Source organism: Anastrepha ludens, chromosome 2, assembly GCF_028408465.1.
Source record: "Anastrepha ludens isolate Willacy chromosome 2, idAnaLude1.1, whole genome shotgun sequence".
NCBI lineage: Eukaryota > Metazoa > Arthropoda > Insecta > Diptera > Tephritidae > Anastrepha > Anastrepha ludens.
Window position 1 is genome coordinate 182,850,304 of NC_071498.1, and position 25,155 is coordinate 182,875,458.

The following is a 25,155-nucleotide window of genomic DNA, read 5'->3' on the forward strand; positions in this document are numbered from 1 at the left end:
ACGACTGAAATTATTACACTATGCAAGGTCAGCCGGATTAAAATTTTGCACTAGCTGTCTTTTATATGTTTTCAAATCAAGATCTTTGCGTAAAATCGCTCAAGTAGTGCCATAAGATAGGCCAAGTTGTTGAGATCGGAGCAGAATCGATTCTTCCGGGTCTTTGGAAATACTCTCATTTATACCCGCAACATTCTCTTCTTTTTGGAATGTACGTGATTAGATGGACCGATTCTAATCATCCAGTAATGTAAAATTATTCTCAATTTTGCCGCTGGTTTGCCGAATAGTGCGTTCGGTATGACTTTCAGAGAGCCTCGGCTTTCATAATACAATTGTACGATTTGTAGAGGTTGTTGAGGCGTAAGTCTGTTCATAATAAAATGTCAATGAATACTTAAAAATGTTGAATTTAGTTTAACCGTAGTCATGCGTACAGGTTGCCGCCCCTCGGTAGGCAATGCCAAGTCTCGGAGTGTATTTCTGCCATTAAAAAGCTACTCATAAAAAACTATTTGCCGTTCGGCCCTTCCCTTTGTGAAACAACATCAAGACGCAAGCCACAAGTAGGAGGAGGAGTATATATAGTACATATATATAAGTCTGGTGTTAAAGTGATTAAATTGACAGATTAGATGATTCTATTTATATTTTGAAAATATATACCGGCAAAATTGACACAACAATCAATGCAATTCGTTAATTGCCCGTACATTTTCGGAAGACAAGTCATCAATGAAACAAGACGTACCACAGACGGAAGACGAAATGCGCAGGAAACACCGTTGCAATTGCAATTGTATTCATTTTGTTAATTTTATTTTAAGCAGCATGGGCCAGATTGTTTTCTTTACGATAAAATAAAACAGGTTTTATTTCAAACTAAATTTATAGGTTTCCTTATATTCTTTCCATTTTTCAGCTATGCATTGTCACATGAATAACGACTTTTGCTGAGGTCACCAGTGATGCACTGGCGCTCAACGTGTTAAATGTCAATTGCTTCTACCCATAGAGCTGAGTAGCACGTCACAGACACAGCTGAGCGCTGTCTTAGAAGTTAAGACGGCCGACTGCAGAAAGTCGACAACCAACAGGCAGCCGCTGAAGTGTAAGCGTTGGCGATTGTTGTTACTCAAATATTGTCTAATTCGGCCGTTCAGTTTGATGCCGAACGTTAAGCTGTAAAAAACATGGTCTTACTAACTGACCGCGCGATTTGAACTGAAACGTTTAGAATAAAATATTTAAAGCTGGTGCAAAGTGCGCTTTGTATAAAATTACATTGAAAAGTGAAAGTGTGAAAGTGAATGTGCGAAAATAGATTTTTAATAAATATATAAAAATGGCAAGAATCACTGAATGCCGTCTTGTGACATTAGTCTACACATTTCTAATGTTTTGTTGCTTTTGTAATAATGTACTTGGCAATAGTGACGAATACTTCTCATCTGTGGCGGGTCTAGAAAAATTGCTTACTGTCGAACACGACATTTTGGATGATCTGCAGAATTACATCGATTCACTGCAAAAACACATTGACTGGATGCAAAGGTAAAATTTCGTAAAAGATAATTTCTTAAATAAGTAAAGATAGAAATTACATAACTAATTGTAAAATTTAAAAGAAATGTGCAAAACATTTTTAGTCATACTACAGAAATTTTTCGACGTGCTGGTTGACGTTGACTTAGTCAGATTGGTTCACAAAGTTCTACAAAGCAGTAAAGTTCTACTGTATTTGAAAAATTTAACTTTTATGTAGCAATACAAAATTCAACTGTACCAAAAACTAAATGAAGCGATAAACCCAACTACGGGTGATTGTCAAACCGCACAAACCTTTAGATGTATGACCGATATCCCAGTACAAGAACATTGGGCTACAGCGGACGAACTACGTATGTATGTACTTACTTGTATAAAAAAAATTCAAATAAGAAGCAAAAATACTTCTACGTATTATTAGATTTATTGTCAACTCCTCAACGTTTAAACGAATGTGACGGATGGGGCAATTAGATTTAGCGTTTGTGCTAAAATCCAGTTAAGTGGATTTTGTGTCTAAAAGGTGTTAAATGCTTAGTTGATGGTTAGCGCAATAAATTTCATCGCGCATTTGTTGAATGAAAAAATACTGAGACCAGTTTTCCGACCAACAAATCAAATCAAGCACTCCATCACACAGTGAATCTAAATGTAAGCTTTCTTGAAAGAGCCGGCCGTTTTCTATTATTTTCTTTGTTTTTGTAATATATGCTAATAATCCGATGGCCAAAGGTCCAGTCCCCTTCGCCAAGTTGTCCACTGCACTTAAGGGCAAACGGAAGTGGAATAAACGCTTGGTACTTTCTTTGTGTGTAAAAAGCAAAGATTTGATGAGTTATGAGCCGTGGCTGAGCCTAATAGAGAAATACAGCTATCCGCTACGCATTGCTGATGTTATTAAAACATGCATTGATAGTGTCACTATAATTAATTTTAGTCGGGATTTAAATAATTCAATCGAAAATAAGTTGCTTCATAGTCATAAACTTCAAGTCAAGTGATTTAATAAATCACCTATAATTTGTGATCTCGGCTACCTTTGCTGTTAATTAGCATCTGCATACTGGCGCACAAGCAATTAATAGTTAAGCGAAACAAAAGTTTTAAAAGGTGTGAAAATTCCCACACACAATGGATTTTTTGTTTTTGATATTTTGACATAGTGAAATATGCAAATGCACTTAAGTATAATAATTAATATTTCTGGGAGTGTTTTTTATCACCTCAGCATTTGCAACAAAGAAAGTTTATCAATATGACTAATAATAAACCACATACTTTTCGGGAGGTGCAAACACGCCATAATGAAATATTCTAAATTGTGTATACGCCATTAATTCCATTCACGGTTTTTATAGGCACGTCTACTTGTGCATCATAAATTCATATAAATAAGGAAATAATATAAAGTAGGAGGGTCGTTTGAAAAGTTCGTGTAAAGGCAGAGAGATGGCACTACTGGCGCTTATCGAGGTTGTGTGTAGTTAGTAGCATCTCTTGGAAGACCACACACCAAGTTTCAGCCAGACCAGTCTATTCCTTAGGGTTTGGCATTCGTTTGATTCGAGGAAGTCGAGTGGTTTTGCTTTTCCGTCCTGACAACGCGACCGCCGTAGCCGAATGCGCTGGGGCGTGACTACCATTCGGGAGTGCTTAGGTTCGAACCTCTTCGCATGTAACAGCAAAATGATAGAACACGTTTTTTTTAATAGCGGTCGCACCTTGGCAGGCAATGGCACGTATTCACACAGTGGTTCAATCAGTCGTTGTTTAATAGCAACGAAGCCACGTGAGCAAATACTGTGTTTTTTTTCGTATATCACTAACACAATCTCGTTTTTTTGTAAACAAACCCCAAGTGACGTCAGCCCATCCGCTGATTCTGTCACATTCGCCCAAAGTCGAATAACGGTCTGCTAAAGAGCTCACCTTTAAAATCTTTTACCAATAGTCTGGAGCGAACTTAGCATTTCTTACTTGCTACTATGGCAATCTTCATATTTATAAGCAGTTCGCTAGACTTTTACGCTTTCTAAGTATATTTTTCAAACGCTTACTAATTTTTGCAATTGTCTAAACATTATATGCGAAAAATGTTCAAAAGTTATAACCCTAATGGGCCTACATACATATATGCATATTCAAAAAAGTGGAAAATGGTAGGTTATCGAAGAATGCTATGTCATCTACCGCGGAAAGACACAAAGCTTTATCTGGTTTTTTGTGCCTTATTTTTTGGTTACAAACCGAAGGCAATGTCTGATGGTGTAGATCAGCGAGAAACGCGCGCAATTAGCCTTCCTTAGCAAACAGCATTTTATTTCGAAACGTATCTGTAATAATGTACTCACTCGTCTCGTCATATACAGCAATAAAAAATGGCAATGAACATGAAAATTAGTTACAAACGATGGCAGTGCGAAGAGTTTCTACTTAGCAACTAAAAACTTATGTACATATTTATGTGCTGAAATATGGCAAAAATGAAGGAAAATAACCACTTATGGCATAATATAAATAATGCAACAAAATATAATTTCATACAAATGTACGTAAGTTAGTATATTCTTGTACACCTGTACATATGCATTATATTTATGAAGAGAGCACAATTGTCCACATTTAATACACTTTATGTGTTTTATTCTCAAAACTCTGCGTTTCCGTTATGATTAACAAATATGGGCAATGTACGAGTATGCATTCATCTTATTACAAATCTGCCCTTAATTATGAGAGTGGCCTAAGTCATATATTTTGTGTTTCGAAATATGTAATGAATTGCTTTTGAATAAATTACAAAATATTTTTACATAATGTGACCTTTTCATTTAGAATTTTACTATTCTTGATTAACTGAAATTTCCTGTGAATATGAAATTTTTTATGAATTTCATACAAAAATGTTGATTTTAAAGTAGAAAAAGTGACGCAACTTTAGTTATTTTCAAAACAATGGATCAAAAAGAATTTCGTGTTTTAATTTTACACTGCTTCTGGATAGGAAAAACGAAGCAATAGCTTGAAAAGCGTTATGGAGACTTCGCGCCATCAGAAACATTAATAAACGATGGTTTGCTGGCTTCAAACGTGGTTGTAGAGACACCGTTGATGCACAACGCAGTGGACGTCCAAATGAGGCGGTTGCACCAGAAAACATCAACAAAATCCACAAAATCGTTTTTAATGATGGAGAACTGAATTTGTGTGAGTTAGCTGACATCGTAAAGATATCAAAGAACGTGTTGGCTTTACATTGTATGAGCTGACTATGAGAAAGCTCTTTTCAAAGTGGGTGTCGCGTTTGCTCACTGCTTTGTTTCATCTAGACAACACCATCACAAGTTAATCAAAACAATGGAAAAACTACATGAATTGATCTTCCAATTGCTCCTACATCCACCGTATTCGCCAAATTTGGCTCCCAGCAACTACTGGCTGTTCGCAGACCTAAACAAAATGCTTGTAGGTAAGAAATTTCGTTCGAATGATTATTAATCTTTTCTAGTGATTATAAATCAATTAGCTTTAGCCGAATGCACAGGGCGTCACATCGTAAGGAACGTAATGTCTGCTTAAGAAAATATTCATTAATATTAATCGAAAGTTGGTTGTAAGGTGTCGCAATGATAACAACGTCCTCTAAGTGAGAACGAAGAAGAGCCGTAACAGCAGTTTACCTATAAACGGATCGGAAATTCAGATACATTGCGACGAATGAAGCCTAGAACAGGGTACGATTTTGAAAGAATAAAATTAATGAAGGAAATTTTCGTATCAAATAATACTCCAAGATCCTTAATCTCACTTACATTTTGTAAAGGGTGGTTAAATTTCAAGGGCCGATGTTGAATGTGAACTATACCTAAACGTCAAGTTTTTTTGCATTTCATGGAAAAATACATAATCGGGTAACGCGTTAAAGTTATTCAGGCTTATTATGAAAACGGGCGTTCAAATCAAAATGCATATCGCACTTCGTGAAGAAAATCATCTTCAGTGATGAGGTACATTTTCACCTCAGTGGATTCGTCAATAAGCAGAATTGCCGCATTTGGGAGAATGATAATCCAAGAGTGATTGCCGAAAAACCAATGCACCCACAAAGAGTGACTGTTTGGTGCGGTTTATGGGCCGGCGGCATCATTCTGCCGTATTTTTTCCAAAATGTGGACGATATGTGGTTTCAACAGGACGGTGCCACTTGTGACACAGCTAACGAAACAATGGCTCTTTTGCGCGAAAAATTTGATGGCCGAATAATCTCACGTCGCGGCGATGTCAATTGGCCGCGAAGATCATGTGATTTGACACCGTTGGACTTCTTTCTTTGGAGTTATTTGAAGGAAGAAGTGTACGTCGATAAGCCAACAACAATTCAAGAGCTAAAGGATGAGATAATTCGGCACATTAACGGCTTAGAACCTCAGGGTCATCGAAAATTTGGACCATCGGATGGAGGTGTGCCGCTGAGGCCGCGGCGGCCATTCGGCCGATATTTTGTTCCATACGTAATTGAAACTTAACCACCCTTTAGTACATTATTAGAAACGGTGTAGAATGTATTCAAAATGTATTTGACGCCTCGAAAATGTTAAATGAAAATTTTTATTTTTAATATTCAAAGACAGACGTGGCTCATGCCCCATTGATAAAGATTGTTCAAGTCGAGTTGAAGCTTCTGAGCAGCCATTGAGTACTTAACAGATGAAAAAATTTTTGAATCATCCGCGAAGAGCAAAAAATTCGAAAAGGAAAAACCTTTCCTTGTCATGGATAAAAACTACAAAAGGAAATGGCCCTAAGATGCTCCCTTTGGGGCACCTGAATTAACAACAAAGTGGTTCGATAATATGTACTTCATCAATTTTTACCACGCACCCTCAGCCCGTCAAATATGACTTACGCCATTGCAGAAAGGTGGAGTGCAATTCCACGCAAGCTAATTTTTTTATTAGAATCTCCTGCTACACTTCGTCAAATGCTATAGGGAAATCAGTGTAAATACAATCAACTTGGAACCCTTAGGTTTGGCAGCCTCATCATACATAGAGACAACGATGCCACTTAGACCACGAAATGGGTCCGTTGAAAGCAAGCAATCAACTTGAAACCCTTACTTAACAGCAATTCTTACCTGCTAGAACAAAAGAGAGCTGATGATGAAATGTGGGACATAATTCTCGAATGGAAAAGAACTGTTGGTACAGTAAAATCTGGTTCGAGTAGTCTGTGTATACTATTTAACTCAGTAACAGCCCTCGCAATAGGGGAAAATAAGAAACTATTAATTTATTGAATTCGCACACACCTTTTCGAGGTTCCAGAGAGAGGCAGAGAACTAACTGTATTAGCTTCGGCATAAAACACAGAGGTGAACCGCTTTTCTATCTTTGTGCTATCCTCCAAGCAGGAGTACCAAACATGTTTAATGACTGATTAAAATATCGACTACCTATTCAGTTACAAGTAAGGTAACCTTATCATAGGTTCACATATAATAGATTAGATCCTTTTTCGAGCTAACTCCCAATTCGTCATTTAAAAACGGGATTACCCATACAAAATATCTCTCCCGAAATCCGAGATCACAAAACAATCTTAGATTATATATAAATATACTTTTTTCGGTAGAACCCTGTGTTTTTTGTTCGATAATTTTTATACGAATATAAGGGGAAGCGTCAAAGCTGCTATAAAATGTAATATCGAATTTTGCATGCTGCCATAATTTTTTGCAACCTCAGTAGACATCGTTTACGGACTTCGTCCAACTGTGCATTACTGTGCATCAAATAAAATTAACTATTGCTTCTCTTCGCCTTTTCTTTGTATCGTTAATAATAATTAAACAAATCAAAAACACTTAAATATACCACCATACCAATTTCTATGAAAAAAGTCCTTTCAAAACAGTCTTGACCGCTGATTGCCAATTTTGCAGCTGAACTAGATTTATTGCTAATCACTGCATATGTGAACGGACTTTTACTATAGAGTGTCTAGAACTATATGATCAGGTTAACGGCTATCGGACTCATAATACAAAATTTAATAAAATTGAATATACAAAATTAAAAATTGGCCTACGCGTTAACAACGCCACACCATACCTGCCTAGCATGTATGTATGTATAGGTATGTACGAATTGTGAGATGAGCCCACAAGAACTACACAAAAGGTTTGTAAGTTTTAACAACAATGCTGCCGAGCTGTGTGAAACGTTAATTGATTGCCGACTGTTTAATATTAAAAAATGTGTATGCATAAGGCGATTATGTGCGTAGGCGGTGATGTGAAGATAAACACTTGAGTGATGGTAACTAATCACCGAACTGGTAAAATCACTTAATTTTATACATTTGAATCTGGTCTGGTCGTTTAGGCGCCAAGTAAAAATAATCCGGCAAACTCAGATGAGTTTCCGATATTTGAGTTTGTTTGATTGTTGAATGTGTATGGATTTTTGTTTTGGTTAATGCAACTATTTCTTATCACGTAAAATATGATATTATTAATACAAATAAAAACATAAGTAGCACATAACTTAAATTCTTCGGGTTTGTTATTTGAATATTTAATTATTTCCACTACTTTACTTATTTGAACACTAGTCTGAATGGTTTTTTTTATATGAGAATTTTTTCCCATGGTTTTGTGGCCTGAGCAGGATTCTGGTGCCCCGCTATGGAAACTTACTTACTTACTGCTGTCCTGTTCTCCTCGTGAAGCATAGGGAAAAGTGCGGGTGAAACCCATTTCGGTGTTTTTATCCCCACAAGAAGAAACAGTTTTGAATGAAATGCGCTTAACCTAAGCATTAATTTAAGTAAAGGCTAACACCTTTATTTCGTAAATTTTTGAAGAAGAGTAGTGGTAAACCTACTCTAAAACTTGTATTTTCCAACCTAGACTGTAGCTCAAATTTTGGAAAATTTAGATTCGTTACTTCGAATTTTGCATTTTTGCATTTTTAACCAGTGTTTATTTGTTTTGGAACTTGCATCCAGTTTGCCTAGAAAATGTTGTGAGATACGAAATATTCAAGTCATTTTCCACTTCTTTAAATAAAACCACCGCCTTCAATAACTTTTGCTTGGTAACGGTGAGCTTTCTAAACCCATCAAAGCAAGCAAAAGCAAAAATTCAAAAACAAAACAAATGTTTCTTTCAGCTGTGAAGAAAGTGTTTTTACAAATATATTCGTCCGAAGCCGCCAAGCTCAAGCTGCAATAGGCCAGATTTAGCCGCGCTAGATCTCCTTTATAAACGCCCAGGACTAAGACTGATCCGAACAACAGTTTTTGGCAACAGCAAACCCTCTGACCATCTGAAATCAGCAAACTCTGATGTAAAATTTCAAATCATAGATAAATTAAATAAATATATACATTTATGTTTACCTTTCATCCGACATACATTAAGTTGTACATACTTACAATAATATAGTAAATTATCTTTAAAACAGTATTACATATAAGCAAAAAATCTTGAGACGAAGGAATCGCACGTAAATTATAAAAACCTTAAAAATTCTTAGAAAGTGGACTCCGTTTGAGGTGATTCAGAAATGGAAGACTACGGAAAATATCTGACCGCCCTCTCTGCACAGCGTAGCGTTGCATAAAAGAGGTTATCTTTTATGATGCGATATTCTGCGTGGAGACTAAAGTCATGCTTTATTCCAACGATGGGCCAAATAGAGTGTGGAAGCAGCCATTAAAAGCACTGGAAACGCAGAATATTATACGGAATATGAAATTTGGCAAACTTTCACTGAAGGTGTGGTGATGCATATCCGGCAAGGAAATGATAGATTTATAGAAGATAAAATGGATTCCCGACAATATTTGAGTATTTTTAAATGCCATTCGACAAATAGTGCAACAAAATTTGGCTTCATTAATGACAGCAAACCTCAGTTTAAATTCTACCAGGACAAGGATCCAAACCTTAAAGTCCAAATAGTCAGAATGTGGCATCCTTTCAATTGCAGTAAAGTATTGGATACACCAGAAAATATTATGTATAAATAGAAAATTTATAAATAGAAAATTTGTGGCCACATTTCATCACGAGAGTTGAAAAAATACTTAAAGGGTAGAACAGTGCTGAAAAACTTTATTTTCGGGGAATGACACACGATACTCCAGGAATATGATGTTATGAGAAGCGGACTACAAGATGCTATAGATACTCGGGTAGTCATAGAAACCTGTAACTTGAAGCTATTAACTACAAACGTAAAAATACTTTCTTGATAGCTGTGTTGACACCTCAACTGTACTGTTTTTGCGTAAGTTATTTTAGTGTAAGGTTTAAGGCTTTAATTTGAGTACCCATGTGAAGTTTCTAACATCTCTGTAACACGTTTTTATGGAATTTTATCCCATATTTCAATATACGCGCATAAAATTTATTCTATGCCTTTTGGAAAATTTAATAAAACTGAGATGCAGAATATTGATATCACTGGTCTTAGATTACAACACACCAAGCCAATCAAGTCATCTCAGCTCTTATACTCTAAAATTAATTCATCAATATCTGAATGCAAATTCCTTGCTTTCGATATTCGTCTTTGGAACAGTCCACCACTAAAGTTGTAAAATATTAAAAACTCAGCGCATTTTAAAAACGAGCTTCCGAAACATTTTGCCACTATTTTTCTGTGCCTTGCTTTCTTTCCCCATTAGTTTAGTTTCTTCATCCTATTTAACTTTTTCTTTATTTCATTTTTTAAAGATATTCGCCTTGGAAATATGTTGGTGTTAGATTTAAAAAATAAATATATTTTATCCTACTTACATCCATGATATATAATAGTCATAAGAAATAAAAAAAAGGTTGAATAAATAAAAGTAAGTAATCGCGTTCAGCACACAAGAACATACCAGCAATAAGTCCGTTACAAAAAAAAGAAAAAGAGTGAATTTTGTAGATCAGTGTGATCACAAAAATAATAGGAAAGAGGTTGAATTGCACTCAGAAATTGTCGGCTCACGTTGAGAAACGGATTATGAATTCCTCGATACCATCGCATGATTATTTTAAATATAGCGAATTAATAGTTTCATATGCTAACGTTTGCTCATCATTTGAGGTCTATAGGCGCATACGTTTGTATATGTGCTTAACGATATTTTTACATACAAACATACTACACATTAGTTAAAATTTTTGTGAAAGGCGAGCGTTTCGCGTATTTTTTTTTAATAAATTGTAAGAGGCTTATTTTTGCTTCAGCCTGTGATTTATGTTCACAATTATGAGGTGTGACCTTCAGCGCCTTGAAATCTCTTTAATGCTTCAAAAATGCTAATTTGCCACAATCAACGGCATTTACGGAAATTTGTTCATTATTGTATTATACTGCATTAAGCGTACTCTGTAAAGGTATTTCAGTAATTCACTACAATTCACTTACATATTTCGAAACTACAAAAACCAAAAGTGCAGCAAATAGCACTCATGCAGCATTCTGTTTTCTTGGGTCCATTTAATGAAAAGATCTTTTAAAAATGTCGCATACATAAGGCGAGGTATAGTAGATGCACACAAAGTGTTCAGCCATCCCTTCGTTGTAATGGTAGGAGCGAGCGCTACAACTGGCTACGGTCAGGGAGTGGCAAAACTGCCATCTAGGAAATCCGATTTTAAACCTACTCCCGACAGCATAAAAATTAATTGCATATGCATAAGTGTATATACATACATATATGCTCCTCCATCTAAATTTGGTATCGCCGCAAATCCAAATCGACTGTGTGCATTAACTTTGAGCAACAGCACCAGCTCCTGAAAAATCGGGAGTAACCGATCAGAATGAGGACAAGAGGAGAAACAAAAAATCATTGTACTTCGCCTCTCGATATTCATTTATTAGGAAACAAGTACTACCTTGAAGTTCATTAAATTTCTCGTGCCAAAAAGTGCTAGTTTAGACTGCGCAGTAGTAAAATTCTCCCACGGCGTAGAAATCACATAGTTAATAAATCTAACAACACAGATCATTTTGCGAGGAAGAAAAGATGATGAAAACCCCCGATGATCCGGCCCTTGTTCGAGAAAAGATTCGAATGTCTGCAATAATCTGCTGGGTAGATGATGTCAGTAATAGTTACATACATATGAGTAATTTCTCATAGTTTGGATGGTTTTCAAAAATGAACATATGAGAAAATGCCAATACAATTTTAATAAAGCGATTTTGTCAGTAACTCTCACAAGACGTGTTGACAAGCTAAGAAAAATTAAGTTCTTTTCTCTTGCTGAGTTATTTAACAACAAATGTCTTTCACTTTTAGCATCTAACAATATCAATAAAACTAAAAGTGTAACATAAGATACAAATTAAAAAATTTAACTTGATAATGATAGACAGTTTTGCATGCCTCCATAAATTACTCATTCAAACCAGGCTGTAATGCCACTTATATCGCACAAAGTTGAGGCATTCTGTTTCTTTGTGAACTGTATACGCACGTGTGCCCTACCCAAGAATCCGAAAAACTATATCGCCCATTGTGCAATTATTTATTGTACCATTTGCGCCAAAGAAAACATTTCGTCTTGCTAATTCCAGGCAAGAGAACATTTGGAAAACCCCAGCTGCACAGTTTGACGGCAGAACCCTCTTCGTTTCAGAACAGCAAGAAAATTCTTTGAAAACTGTTTCATTATTTCTAATGCTCATTTAATATAGTGTGCATTTAATCGAATGTCTACTGTACGAGTATTTCATGATCAGTCGACTGTTTGTGTGTACATACCTATGTTTCATTGAAACATATTTGAAGACATCTTAACAAACATATTAATCACACAAAAAAATAAGTGATAAATTGATGTGGTACATACATGGATGTACTTATACAGTCACGGGCCAGTGAATTATGACATGAATGAATTATTACATCTGAAAAACTTTAATTTTAACTGGTAAAAAAACTAAACTGCTATTTACAATTTTTTCATTTATAATTTAAAGTTGATTTTTTTGTTTAGAGTAAAGTACAGCATTATAAAATACAATGAATTTAATGTTTTGTCTGTCAATGGTTATACAGCACCAGCTTATAACTATCGGTTTATGTATAACACCTGAGGTAAGGCATGTGTCTGAATATCTCTTCTGCTTTCCCCTCCGCACATATTCGTAGACTTTCGTCACTGCCTGGAGCTGGCATTTACCACTAAATGCAGCTTTACGACTGAAGTGGGGGAATAAGGAAGTCTTGATGCAATTGAAGCCATTATTTTGGTCTTACTAAAATTTTAAATACAAATTACCTTCCTCTAATAGTCGATGTCGAATATCTTTCGATATAACATTCTGGCGAATACGTGGATGCCATAGTCTTTGCCAGTTGCATTTTGTTTCTCCAATGCTTAATAAATCTGTTTTTACTGGATTTCGACGGATTTTTGAGAATTTTACAACTGAAGTCTTCAAATCTCAGACAAGTTTAACTATATTCTATAATCTGCAATAAAGCAACTACTTGTTTTTTTGCCAACTGATGTCAGATTTTTTACTAATTTCTATAAAAAATAAAAAAAAATAATAAAATTTGATATTGTTTCAATAATAACTTCTAAAACTTAAATATACGTAGTTACATACTTATTTTTTCCAGAAAGCTGAAAATAGTCCCTTAAAAAGTATCTCTGTACCTACTCACTTAAAACCCCTTAAAAGCAAATCGTGCTAATTTTTTAGATAACTTAACTTAACTTATCCATTTTTAGATAACTTAGTTTTCTACCCTCTTTCTGTACTTACTAAAATATTAATATACTATTCACTCGGATGATAACCGTTTTAGATCCAAAAACATAGATTTAGCTTCAAAATTCCATTCTCTATGTATTTATTTATTTAAGTCGTATGAACCAAAAATTCCGACATACAACACAACCTTAACTTATTTTATATCTTTAAAATCATTCAATAAAATTTCCTCCTCATATTGACCATACGATATTAATTGCAGCTTTAAGAGAAGCAAAATTCTTTTGAGAAAAATACTTCATACAAAATAATATGATATTGACATCATCGGCCTTAACTACCGCGCTGTCAGTTCTGCCTTCTCCAAACTGGATAAAGAGGCAAAGCGAATGGGTTTGGTGGTGAACGAGGACAAAACGAAGTACCTCCTGTCTTCAAACAAACAGTCGGCGCACTCGCGTATCGGCACCCACGTCACTGTTGACAGTTATAATTTTGAGGTTGTAAAAGACTTCGTGTATTTAGGAACCAGCATTAACACCGATAACAATGTCAGCCTTGAAATCCAACGTAGAATCTCTCTTGCCAACAAGTGCTACTTTGGACTAAGTAGGCAATTGAGTAGTAAAGTCCTCTCTCGACGAACAAAACTAACACTCTACAAGACTCTCATCATGCCCGTCCTAACGTATGGCGCAGAAGCTTGGACGATGACAACATCCGATGAAGCGACGCTTGGAGTGTTCGAGAGAAAGATTCTGCGTAAGATTTTTGGACCTTTGCACGTTGGCAACGGCGAATATCGTAGACGATGGAACGATGAGCTGTATGAGCTTTACGACGACATAGACATAGCGCAGCGAATAAAGATCCAGCGGCTTCGTTGGCTGGGTCATGTCGTCCGAACGGTTAACACGAGAAAGAAACGACTGGCGCGCTTTGTTAAACTCGGCCAAAATCGCGTAAGCGGTTATAGCGCCAATTAAGAAGAAGAAGAAAATAATAGGCAAATTATAAAAATGCGGGCGAAAAGGAAAATTATACATTAATATTTTGTTGAAAACCGTTTTTGATTATTATTGCTGCACATCGCTTTTGCATTGACATTATTAAATCTGTTCAACGTTCAACAGGAATGGATTCCCATGCTGCCTTGACCTTTTCAAATAACTGATCCAAATTGGTGGTACTCTGCGTACTGAGTGAATTTTTTACGTCATTCCAAAGATGTGCTACTGGATTAAATTGGCACTCGAAGATGCCTAATCCAGAACAGTGATCAAATTGTATTTGAAAAACTTTGTTGCCATACGTGCTTCGGATCATTATCTTGTTGAAATCTCCAAATCACAGGTAAATTCTATTCCTCATAAGCTAGCATTAAATTTTGAAGTATCTGAACGTACTTGACCGCATCCATATCACCTTCAAAATGATGAATTGGCACGACATCGTTTCACGAAAAGCAACCCCATACTATTATTGAGCTTTAAGATAGGTGAGACGATCACGTTTTGTCCACCGCACGTACTTACCTAACAACTGGAGCAACTCTATTTATGTTCGTCTCATCGCTGAAGAAAATACAGCGGCACTGATTTTGAGTCCAGGATTTCAGCTTTCGAGCAAATTCATTGGCTTCTTACGTGCCAGTCGACTGTGAAGACCTGAAATTTCACGATGGAGGTGAGCAGCACTCTCCTTGTGATTCTGTTTTGACAATCGAACGATCATCCCATCAATGTGGCTAGTAGCCTTTCGCGCTTTTTTTTCTGGAAACGTTTTTTGCTCTTTTATACAATGAAAAAATGTTTCAAAGCATTAAAAACCTTTGTTTTGCAAACGTTTAATTATGTAGAAATAGCCGTGTAGGATAATCCAGTGTTTTGCAATTCTATGATTGCTTTTCGATGGGATGGAGCGCAATTTGACCCACTATTGAAGTAAAGTGCTTATAACTGTAGGTCACTCTATTTGTGGAACAACATCAAGACGCATGCCACAAATAAAAGCAGGAGCTCGTACTAACACTCAAAGAAGGTGTAAGCGCCAATTATATATATATATATATAATTCTTTGTGAATTTTTATTATAAAAGTTAATCTGTTGTTTAACCTGTCGCCTTGAACAATTCTGTCAACACTGCTTGCATCTGCTCTAAGCGAAGGGAGAAGCTAAGTAAAGACAGGTTGCATCATAATTTATTAATCATGAAACACAGTATTATATACATATGAACCAACAATAACTGTTAAACCTTGAATGTTGCGGCATTTGCAAAAACATTTAAATTTACATAAACTTTTTGCCAGAGATTTGTTTATCTTAGCCGTATATCAATTTCTACTTAAACAACTGGTTTAATTCTGAATCGATTGACGTTCTGCATTTATCCTAATTAGTAGATTGAAAAAATATATTATTATACCAAAAACGTGCAAAGTGTGGACATGAATCGAAGGGTATTATTTTATTTTTACATATGTTTAATCACATTTTTAATACTTCCCCAGAATCGAAATTTTACCATAGCCAGATATTCAACTGAACGTCAGCAGTTTCAACAAACACTTTCGTTGACTGACGCCCATCTCTCACATAATGGGGTTTCTAAAAAGCAAAAAATTGATATTTCGGAAACGTGATGAACCCAAAAAAAAAAAAGAAATACAATGAACAAAACATTCAGGAAAATACCCGGTACCCCACCCACTACTTAAAAAAATTAATAATTTTCTTTAAAATTAGATGGATATCGTATTTAAAAATGATTTTGGACTAAAGGTATCTTGTCTTTTCATTGATATGTTATATGTACCCATATAAACATATGGTATAATTTACATTTTACAATTAATATATTTTTGTAATCAAGCAAAAAATATTTTTTATTAAAGCTTCCCCCTTTCATTTGATACCTACATACATACCTATACCTAAATACTGAACTGAAATGAATGATATAATAAAAAAAATATTTTTCGAATAGATTTTTCTTCAAAATAATGCTCTTGGCACCGATGCTCTTCGAAATTGGTCGGTAAATGTAGGACAAAACTAAACTCTGTTGCAAAACACATCAAAGTTTGTCTTATTTGGGTGCCTGAATATTACAGGGAATGAGTTGGCTGATAAATGGCACGCCAATAGGCCCTGAACCCTTTCTAGGTGTCAATTTTGCATCGATTCAACTATGAATTGACGACTTCATGAGGTCTGCGCATAGAAGACGTTGGCCGGAGTTAGCTCTTGTAGATTGAGCAAGTGCTTTGTAAAACAACCAAAGAAGAAACTAGCGCCGTTTCTCTTAAAACTTAGTACGAAGAACCTGATAGTACAGGTGGGTGTAATCACAGGGCATAGCGCTTGTGGTCAGCATATGGTTACAATGGGAATCTTTGGCGACCCAATTTGCCTATGCTGTCTTGAGAATGAGGACACTGCGCAGCATTTTCTCTGTAGTTGTCCGGCGTTTTCTAGAAACAGACTTAGGCTGCCGGGTAGCGATACACTGAGTGTGGATAAAGTTAAGTCCAACCAGTAAGTTCCACAATGTTCCAAAAGATTTACGGAAGAGTGACCTTAAACATTTTTTCCGTGTTACGATCCATATGCATCCATCCTGTCTCTATATTCTTTCTACTCTAACCTAAATCGGGGCAGTAGTTTTTGACTGATGCTCTTTCAAAGAAAGTGTCTACGTTTTTGTTGGATGTATAGGGGTTTTCAGTAAGAGCGCTTCAACTTTTGAACTTTTTTGAATAAAACACAAACGGTTTGACTTTTTTAACTAATTTTTTTTTTATTATCGAGTTTGAACATATACATTTAAGTATGAATTTCGATTTCTTTTGCATGACCACCGCGTGCACGTTTTACGAAGTCCAATCGTTGAACCCAATTTTCGACCACTACTTGGCATAAATCGGCCGAAATTCCAGCAATTTCGCGTTCAATATTGGCTCTGAGCTCACAAATCGTTGCCGGCTTGTTACTATAGACCAATGACTTCACATAACCCCAAAACGGGACGGCTTGTTAAATGGACCGTAAAATGGCCGTAATGCTCTTAAAGTAGCAGCAACAGAACGATTATTTTCATAAAAAATTTGCACGATTTGCAATCGTTGCTCAAGTGTGTAGCGTTCCATGATGAAATGTATACTAATGAAGTTTACAAAGCGAAAAATAAAAAATATTCCGTCGTTCGCCCTCCCTATCGGAAAAAAGTTGAAGCGCACCTATTGAACAACCCTATATATAAGCACTTGTAGAGACGCAGATGGTTTTATGATTTTTCATGGCAGATATACATTCGGAAAAAACTTTTTTCAATAATTTGTTGTTTCTCGCGGTGGTTCGCGACCGGACCTCACCGACTGGTAGTCACATATAAACCAGTTGGCTACGCTGCTGCCGTTGCGCACATAAACTATATTTAAATAACAAATTGTAATTTTCACTGCATTTATACCGAGTACAAAATCAAGTAGATCAAAAACTCAGAGGATTTTGCGTTCTCTCTTTCCAGTTATGGGGCTTCACCGCTGATGCTAACAGATGGTAAAAATAAGATAGATTATAATTACTACATTACATTTTATGAATCAACGGTTACTTCAGTAAAATTTGAAATATTTACAGAAAAAGTTTTTTGCCATTGACGACGATTTTACGTTCTGTTGTCATGCCAAGTGAAGCAATATAAGTACTATGCAAGGTGAAGTCCAAAATAAAAACAACTGAGCTTAAATAGAAACGACAGGAGTTTTGTTCTGATAACTTCGAGTTTATTTATTCAAAATAGTCCCCTCTGGCCTCGATACACTATTTTGCGCGGTCTAAAAGTTTTTCGAATGAGTGTTTCAGGTCATTGACCGGAATCCGGAATGTCCTTCAGGATGTCGGTACAAGCCTTTTGCCTTACCTTTCACTGCCAAATGCATAGGTAGAAGTCGCAGGGGGCCAAATCAGGCGAATTCGGAGAGTGATTGATGGTTAAAATGCGATTTCTAGTCAAAAAATCAGTCACAAGAGTGGATGCATTATGATGCAGGGGGAATTCGACGAATGCGATGCAACAAACGCTTCAAAACGCCAAGATAGAAAATAGCATTGACGGTTTGGCCCGTTGGCACGAACTTCTTGTGGGCAATTCCCTTGGAATAGTAAAAACAAATGAGCATCAATTTGATTTTGGACTTCTCCAAACGCGATTGAGTTAATTTGTTAACCATTCGTAAACTCAAAGGATCAGTTAAAATGCAATCAATTGATGTTTTGGAGATATTAAACTCCGATTCCATAAATTTCAACGATGATTGCGGTTCAGTTTTGATAAATTTATGAACAATTTCGATGGACTTTTCGGTGACTACTGATTTTGAGCGGCCCGTATGTTCATTGTCATTTATGTCCTCACAACCGTCTCTGAAACGTGTAAACCACTCATGAACCTTCCACCAGATATACAACCATCGCCATTAACTTTTTTCATCAATTCAAATGTATCGGTAAACGTTTGACGTAGCCGTAGCAGCTTCTGCAGGAAAAATAGAAATAATGACTTTACAACGGACTTGCTTAACAAATGCTCTCTAGACCTCACTATAGTATGTATAGTATATGGAGCTTTTCCCTCTTTAAAAGTTAAGTTACCCATTAGAAAGCCCATACTTCATCTGGGTTGGTTCGGATCCTTAAATATATTTTATGTAATGAATTTGCAGTTGAAAAGCTGGATCGCATTAAGGATCTCAAGCCCAGCAATATTTACTTATTCATTTCTAATTAATCTTAAAATGCAGTAAATCTTCTAGATTAAAGAGAAAGAACATTTATTAGAGAATACTTAGAACACTTAAACAAATTATGTATATTAGTAATATTTTGAAGTAGTACTTTGTGGATGAAAGCGAATAGGATTTGAAAGCGAATTAAATTCGCTCAGTGTTCTAGAACTGTTCTAACCATCCACAAACAGAAAATATCATGATTTTGTAAGCTTCGCTGAGGAATATTGAATCTAATTTTCACAAGTAGCGATGGGGAGTCAATCGCCCCACTTATCAAATCGCAAACGAAAGTGAGGGAGAAAATAGTCCTTCTAATATCAAGTTTTTTTAGATTAATGAGCAAGCACCGACTTTTCTAGGATGGAATTGGATCCGTGAAGTACAAGAACGGATAAAGACATTCGGGATGCGTTCAAGCCTGCAAATTGACAAAACTTTATTTAAAACATTTGTCGGGATTTATGTTTTATTAAAAAGAAAAAATTTACAAAATTAATATTTCGCTGTTGGCAATTAAAAGTACATTAGAGTCAAAATAGTTATGTTTTTCAACCAATCTGTTTTGAAAACCTATTTCATTCTCCTATTCAAGAAAAAAATATTTCAAAGCATTCACCAGTCATTGCTTCTTTACTGAAAACTGGATTCCCTGTGTCCAGATTTAAGTGTACGCCGCTGATTATAATAACTGCTTTCCGTTTACCTCAGAATATAGGGTATACAAAATATTACTTGCAATTTCTTAGCCATGAGTAACATGAACAAATCTTGAGCACTTTTTTCCTAACGATGAGATTAAATAACAATTAATGGCCAATATACCGTTTTACGTCTCACCAAAATAAATTGAACAAAAAAATTCAAGTTGCTATTGAACCAGAATTATTAGAAAACAATAAAATAAATGTTTTTGAAAACTGTCTGCGGAATAACAATCGACATGCACAAGTACAAAAATACAGGTATTACCAAAAATTTATATTTATGGACTAGAAACGTTTTGGAATGAAAAAAAATTAAATAATTTGAAGTCTTCGCAAAAGAAAATTCATTAATATGCAAAATCTTTGAACGCGCAAGAACAAAATAGAAGAAAAAGAGGAATAACACGATTTTGAAAGTGGTTAATTGAAATAAATAAATAACCGTAACCTTTTTCTATATTTTCTTTTTTAATAGCAGGTAAAGCAAACGAAGTTGTTTTACAGATTTATGATCGTATCAAAATGTAGATTTTTTAACAAAATCATTGAATGAATCAGATATAAAATTTATTTATTTAGTTTTGTTTCTCTTTTCCTTTATTTGTTTTTTCAGTGAAGTGAATTCCATTCGATTGGAGCACCAAGCCGTAGCGGATGATGTCGATGGCTACCTCAGTAATCCAGTAAACGCTTATCGTCTTATCAAACGTCTGCATAGTGACTGGAGTGCCATTGAAGACACCATTCGCGCAGATCCCAGTCGAACCCGTACGTATAAGTAATAAACATTTATTTTCATAATGGGGTATGTAACATGGACATACATATATACATATGCATGCAGATCCTTGTATACTAGTATATAACATACATATATACGTAGTATTTAATTAGCGCGTACATCCTTTCTTGGTTGTTTGCTCGAGCTCCTCCTACTATTTGTGGCATGCATCTTGATGTTGTTCCATAAATGGAGGGACCCACAGTTTTAAGCCGACTTCGAACCCTAGATACATATTTGATGAGTTTTATCATGGAAATTTACTAAATACATATTCTGGAATTTAAAAAAATGTTCGTTAAAAGGAAGGTGGTCGTGGTTCGTACCCAAATGGGAGGCTTTAATTTTACTCAGATAATTTTAATGTACTTCATGCATGGTAGTACCACCTGGTTTCTCAGAGTACAGCGGCAAATGTATCTAAAATTTGTTAACCGAATTATGGTTGGCTCAGAAAATATAGTGGTCAACAAAGTGCATGGATGGAAAATATTTTTTTAAACTCTTTTAGTTCTATAACAAAATTTTTCATTAAGATTTTAAGGGTTTAAGAAAACTAGTAGCTCGTCGGTTTATCTTGGCTAGGAAAGTTTTTAGATATTTACGCTTCGAATTAATGTACATCGATCGACACTGCTTTCTCCTATTTTTTGGGCAGCATACGAATAGCCCCTCAGAAGAACTCCTCGTATTTTGAGACAAGCCATAAATCGATCTATTTTTGGACTTCTTCATAGGAGGGACAATTCATGCGTCATCGATCGCAACAAATAGTAGTCATTTGAAGCAATGTCTGGAAATTATGGCAGAAAAGGTGAGCCCTTCCAAACAGTGTTTCTAATTATGTCTTCATCCATTTTGCGACACGAGGCCGAGAACTATCGTGCTAGGGATAACTTTGCAGTATCTCTTCATACTGATGCCGCTTAAATTAATTTGCATTCGATACGGATGGTTTCACCCGGTTTTTATAGATAATGTGTTTGCAACAACTTTTTACAAGCAAATAATATACTTAGATCATTTCTGGGCTTCAAATCATTCCCGTGATTTTGCGACATTGAAAAACGAATGGTTAATTCCAATAGCTCTGACCATTCCGGACTAGTTTTCATCAAGTAGTGCCTCCAATTCAGAAACTTTGATATTTTTTTGTCTCCCGCCCCTATATCGGTCTTCATACATTAAAATCGTCATTGTCTTACATGTAGCAGTAGGACCAAGTAGCGTGCTGTTTCGACGGGTTGGGTTCACAGGGAGCCGAGAAGGGTGCTAGATGAGTGGGTTTGAGTGGGTGTGCCTTCACATGCCCTACATTTATTGACTATGTCGGGGTATATTCTGGATAACCTACTACAATATTCAGACCGTGATTAATTCACGGCGCAACTTGTCATACAGCGCCTGCGCCCTTAACAATCGATTTATTTTAATATTCAAGGCACCATTGGAGCCATGGAAAAAGTAGTCAGAAATTAGACTGATCCAATGGACCATGTAACTCCTAACCGCGGCGGACATATGTCGGAGGTCATATTCAAAAAATAAATGCCAGGAAAACTAAAAAAAATTAATTCCAACAAAACGAGTTCTACTTTGAGGCTAACTCTTATACCAAATTTTAGTAATGTTTCTTCAGTAATACTATTTGCTTCTTCTAATTGCTACCCCTAAATGCATTTCTTTTTTAATTTGGACTTTTTCACTTATCTTAAATTCTTCACTCAAAGTAATATATGTATGGAATGTACATACATATGGACCACATTTCGTTAAGATATGTATCTTAATTTTAGCACAAATTATCAAAGACACGGACGGATGATTCCTTAATGATTTTATCAAAGATGGTTTGCCAAGGGTACATTTTCGTGAGTGCTGCAACTTGTGACACATAGCTTGAATATTTTGATTTTTTTCTAAAGGTGGTTTCATTATATTTATAGATTTCCTTGAGATCATGGAAGCGAATCGGCTAAAATCAGACTTCCCCAGCAAGGAGGATGTTATTGGATCGGCGGTAGCATTAGCACGACTACAGGACACCTACAAATTGGATGTTGCAGAACTGGCGAGTGGCATTTTGAATGGAATTAAATACGGGTGAGTGAGCTTGCATAGCGTAAATTGAATAAACTTCCATCAATGAAATGTTTGAAAGGATATTTTGATTCTTAACGAAACTCAATGAGTATAATGCGACTTTAGAATATTTAACTTATCTCAACTGAATTCAGTTCCTCGCATGAAACATAAAACATTTTTTTTTTGGTTTTTTCCACAGTCCATCAATGACATGGCAAGATTGTTTTCTTCTCGGTCATCATTTATACGAAATGTCCGATTTCAATCACACCGTCCCTTGGCTAAAGCACTCGGTTCAATTGCTCAAGAACGAAGAGGCTACCAAAGATTCGTTAACGTTGGACTTCTTACAAACGGTGGTAGCCTATTATCAGGAAATGGGTATGCAAGGAAATGAAGCCTTAAGTAATCCTGGAAACTGACATTAGTAATTGTTAAAGTTCTATTTTAAATAGGCGACTTCGAAACAGCTTTGGAATTGGTAAATTACATATTGGCCACTGATGGGGCGCGTGAACAGTTGACAGTTACAAAACTTTATTTGGAGCGCATGATTAGTGATGGCATTAAGATTGGACTGATGCATGAAACGGTGTCGCATGCTGGCGATTATCACGTGAGTTCACAAAAGACTTGCTTGCTGTTTTTATTATTCCAAGATTTTAACGTTTCGCATTCCCTTTCTTTCAGCTCTCGAATGACTTCAAGCGATACGAACAAGTTTGCCGAGGTGAATTATTGCTCACTGCCGCCGAAGAGCGACCTCTGCGATGTCGCTTTGACAGTAACAATATGCCGTATCGCTTGCTACAACCTTTCAAAGTAGAAGAACTTTCACTGGACCCAAGAATAGTACAAATACATGATGTTATTTCTGAAGGTGATACTAGCGCTGTAAAGCAAATGGCTAAAACGCGCATGTCTCGCTCGCAGGTGAGGAATGTCGATGAAGCTGCTGGGATGACTGCAAATTATCGCATCAGCAAAAGCGCCTGGTTTTCGTATGAGGAAAGTAGGCACATGCGGAAAATGTTGCGTTACATGGGCGATCTCTCAGGGTTGAATATGGCGTATGCTGAGCATCTGCAAGTGGCCAACTATGGCATTGGAGGGCACTATGAACCGCATTTTGATTTTTTTACCGTAAGTAAAATCTCTTGTTGGAAGACAGAAGTCTAATACGAGTAAAGAAATGCGTGCAAGGTGTGGCAATAAAGTTTCGTGCTATTGACATCAAACTTCGACTGGAACTAAAGAAAGACCCCGTCTTTAAAGACATACGCAGTATTGGCACTTTAAGCGCATAACTAAATTTCTGGAGCTTAATTGCCACTCCTAGTAAAGTTTTTAACGCATCAATAATTACAAAAATCTATTTATTTTGATTGCATGTATTTTTGTTTTTTATAAATTACCACATTTTAGGAAAATCATTCTTTCAAGGCATCCGAAGGGAATCGCATTGCCACTGGTATATTTTACGTAAGTGGAAACAGAGAAATCTATAATAACTTAAGAAACTATTGTTAGTACAACCGTTTTCTTCACCTTCTATAGTTATCGGATGTTGAGGAAGGAGGTGGCACGGCATTTCCTTACCTGCGCTTACTTGTGAAACCACAGCGCGGAAGTGTGCTTTTCTGGTATAATTTGCATCGATCTGAGGAGCCGGATTATCGCACGCGACACGCTGCCTGCCCAGTGTTGAAGGGCTCGAAATGGAGTGAGTAAACATAAACAACTTTCAAAAAGAATATGAAACATTCATTGTTCATTCTTCAGTCGGTAATATTTGGGTGCGTGTGCGGCATCAAGACCGAGAACGACCCTGTGATCTTTGGCCTGATCATGAAGCTTCACTCAAATATAAAGATTTGAATTGAGGAAAGTATTATACATATTTAGGCCCCTTAAATTGTATGATATTTGGATAAAAGTGTTTGTGATGTTATTGTTATTTCTAACGAATTTATTGTTAAAAAATAAAAAAAATAAGTGAATGTAAAAGAAGAGAAAAATATTTGAATATGTATGGATACATTTGTGAAAAAGAAATGAGAGGTTGAATCAGGTTTATAAAAGTAAATTTCTTTTTTAGATTCATCTGCGTTTGATACAAATATGTAAATTGATTAGGAGTAGCCAAAGCAGTTCTACTTCTCTCCAAACGGCTTATTATTTCCGACCAGTTTTATTTTTATCAAGTACTTGTATATGTATACATACATACATAAGTGCATTGCGGTTAGCTACCAAGCATCCGTTTAGGGTGAGTTAACTGTGAAGAGGCCAGGCCGCGTGTGACCACTTCAACGTATTCGAATTAAGAACCAGCGAGGGCTTGCAGGAGGTCTGAATGCAAACGGATGCCTGTGACTGCTTGAATCAAATGTTCAATAAATCTTAATATCTATGATGACTTGCCAAGCCAACGGCTAAAATAAACAAACAACGCAATGCTTTTGAGCTTGTCTTCATGGCGTCGAAGAAATGAATGTTGGAAAAC

The 25,155-nt window shown here is 36.0% G+C and overlaps 1 protein-coding gene across 1 annotated transcript; it reads left to right on the forward strand.

Moving 5' to 3' along the window:
* The first annotated feature begins 1,103 nt into the window (after positions 1–1,103).
* Positions 1,104–24,600, forward strand: LOC128860832 (prolyl 4-hydroxylase subunit alpha-2). Its single transcript, XM_054098595.1, has 9 exons — positions 1,104–1,554; positions 20,397–20,551; positions 22,511–22,667; positions 22,849–23,030; positions 23,105–23,265; positions 23,340–23,792; positions 24,075–24,131; positions 24,207–24,372; positions 24,432–24,600. The coding sequence occupies exons 1-9, from the start codon at positions 1,346–1,348 to the stop codon at positions 24,530–24,532; spliced, it is 1,641 nt and encodes a 546-aa protein (XP_053954570.1). The 5' UTR covers positions 1,104–1,345; the 3' UTR covers positions 24,533–24,600.
* The last annotated feature ends 555 nt before the right edge of the window (positions 24,601–25,155 follow it).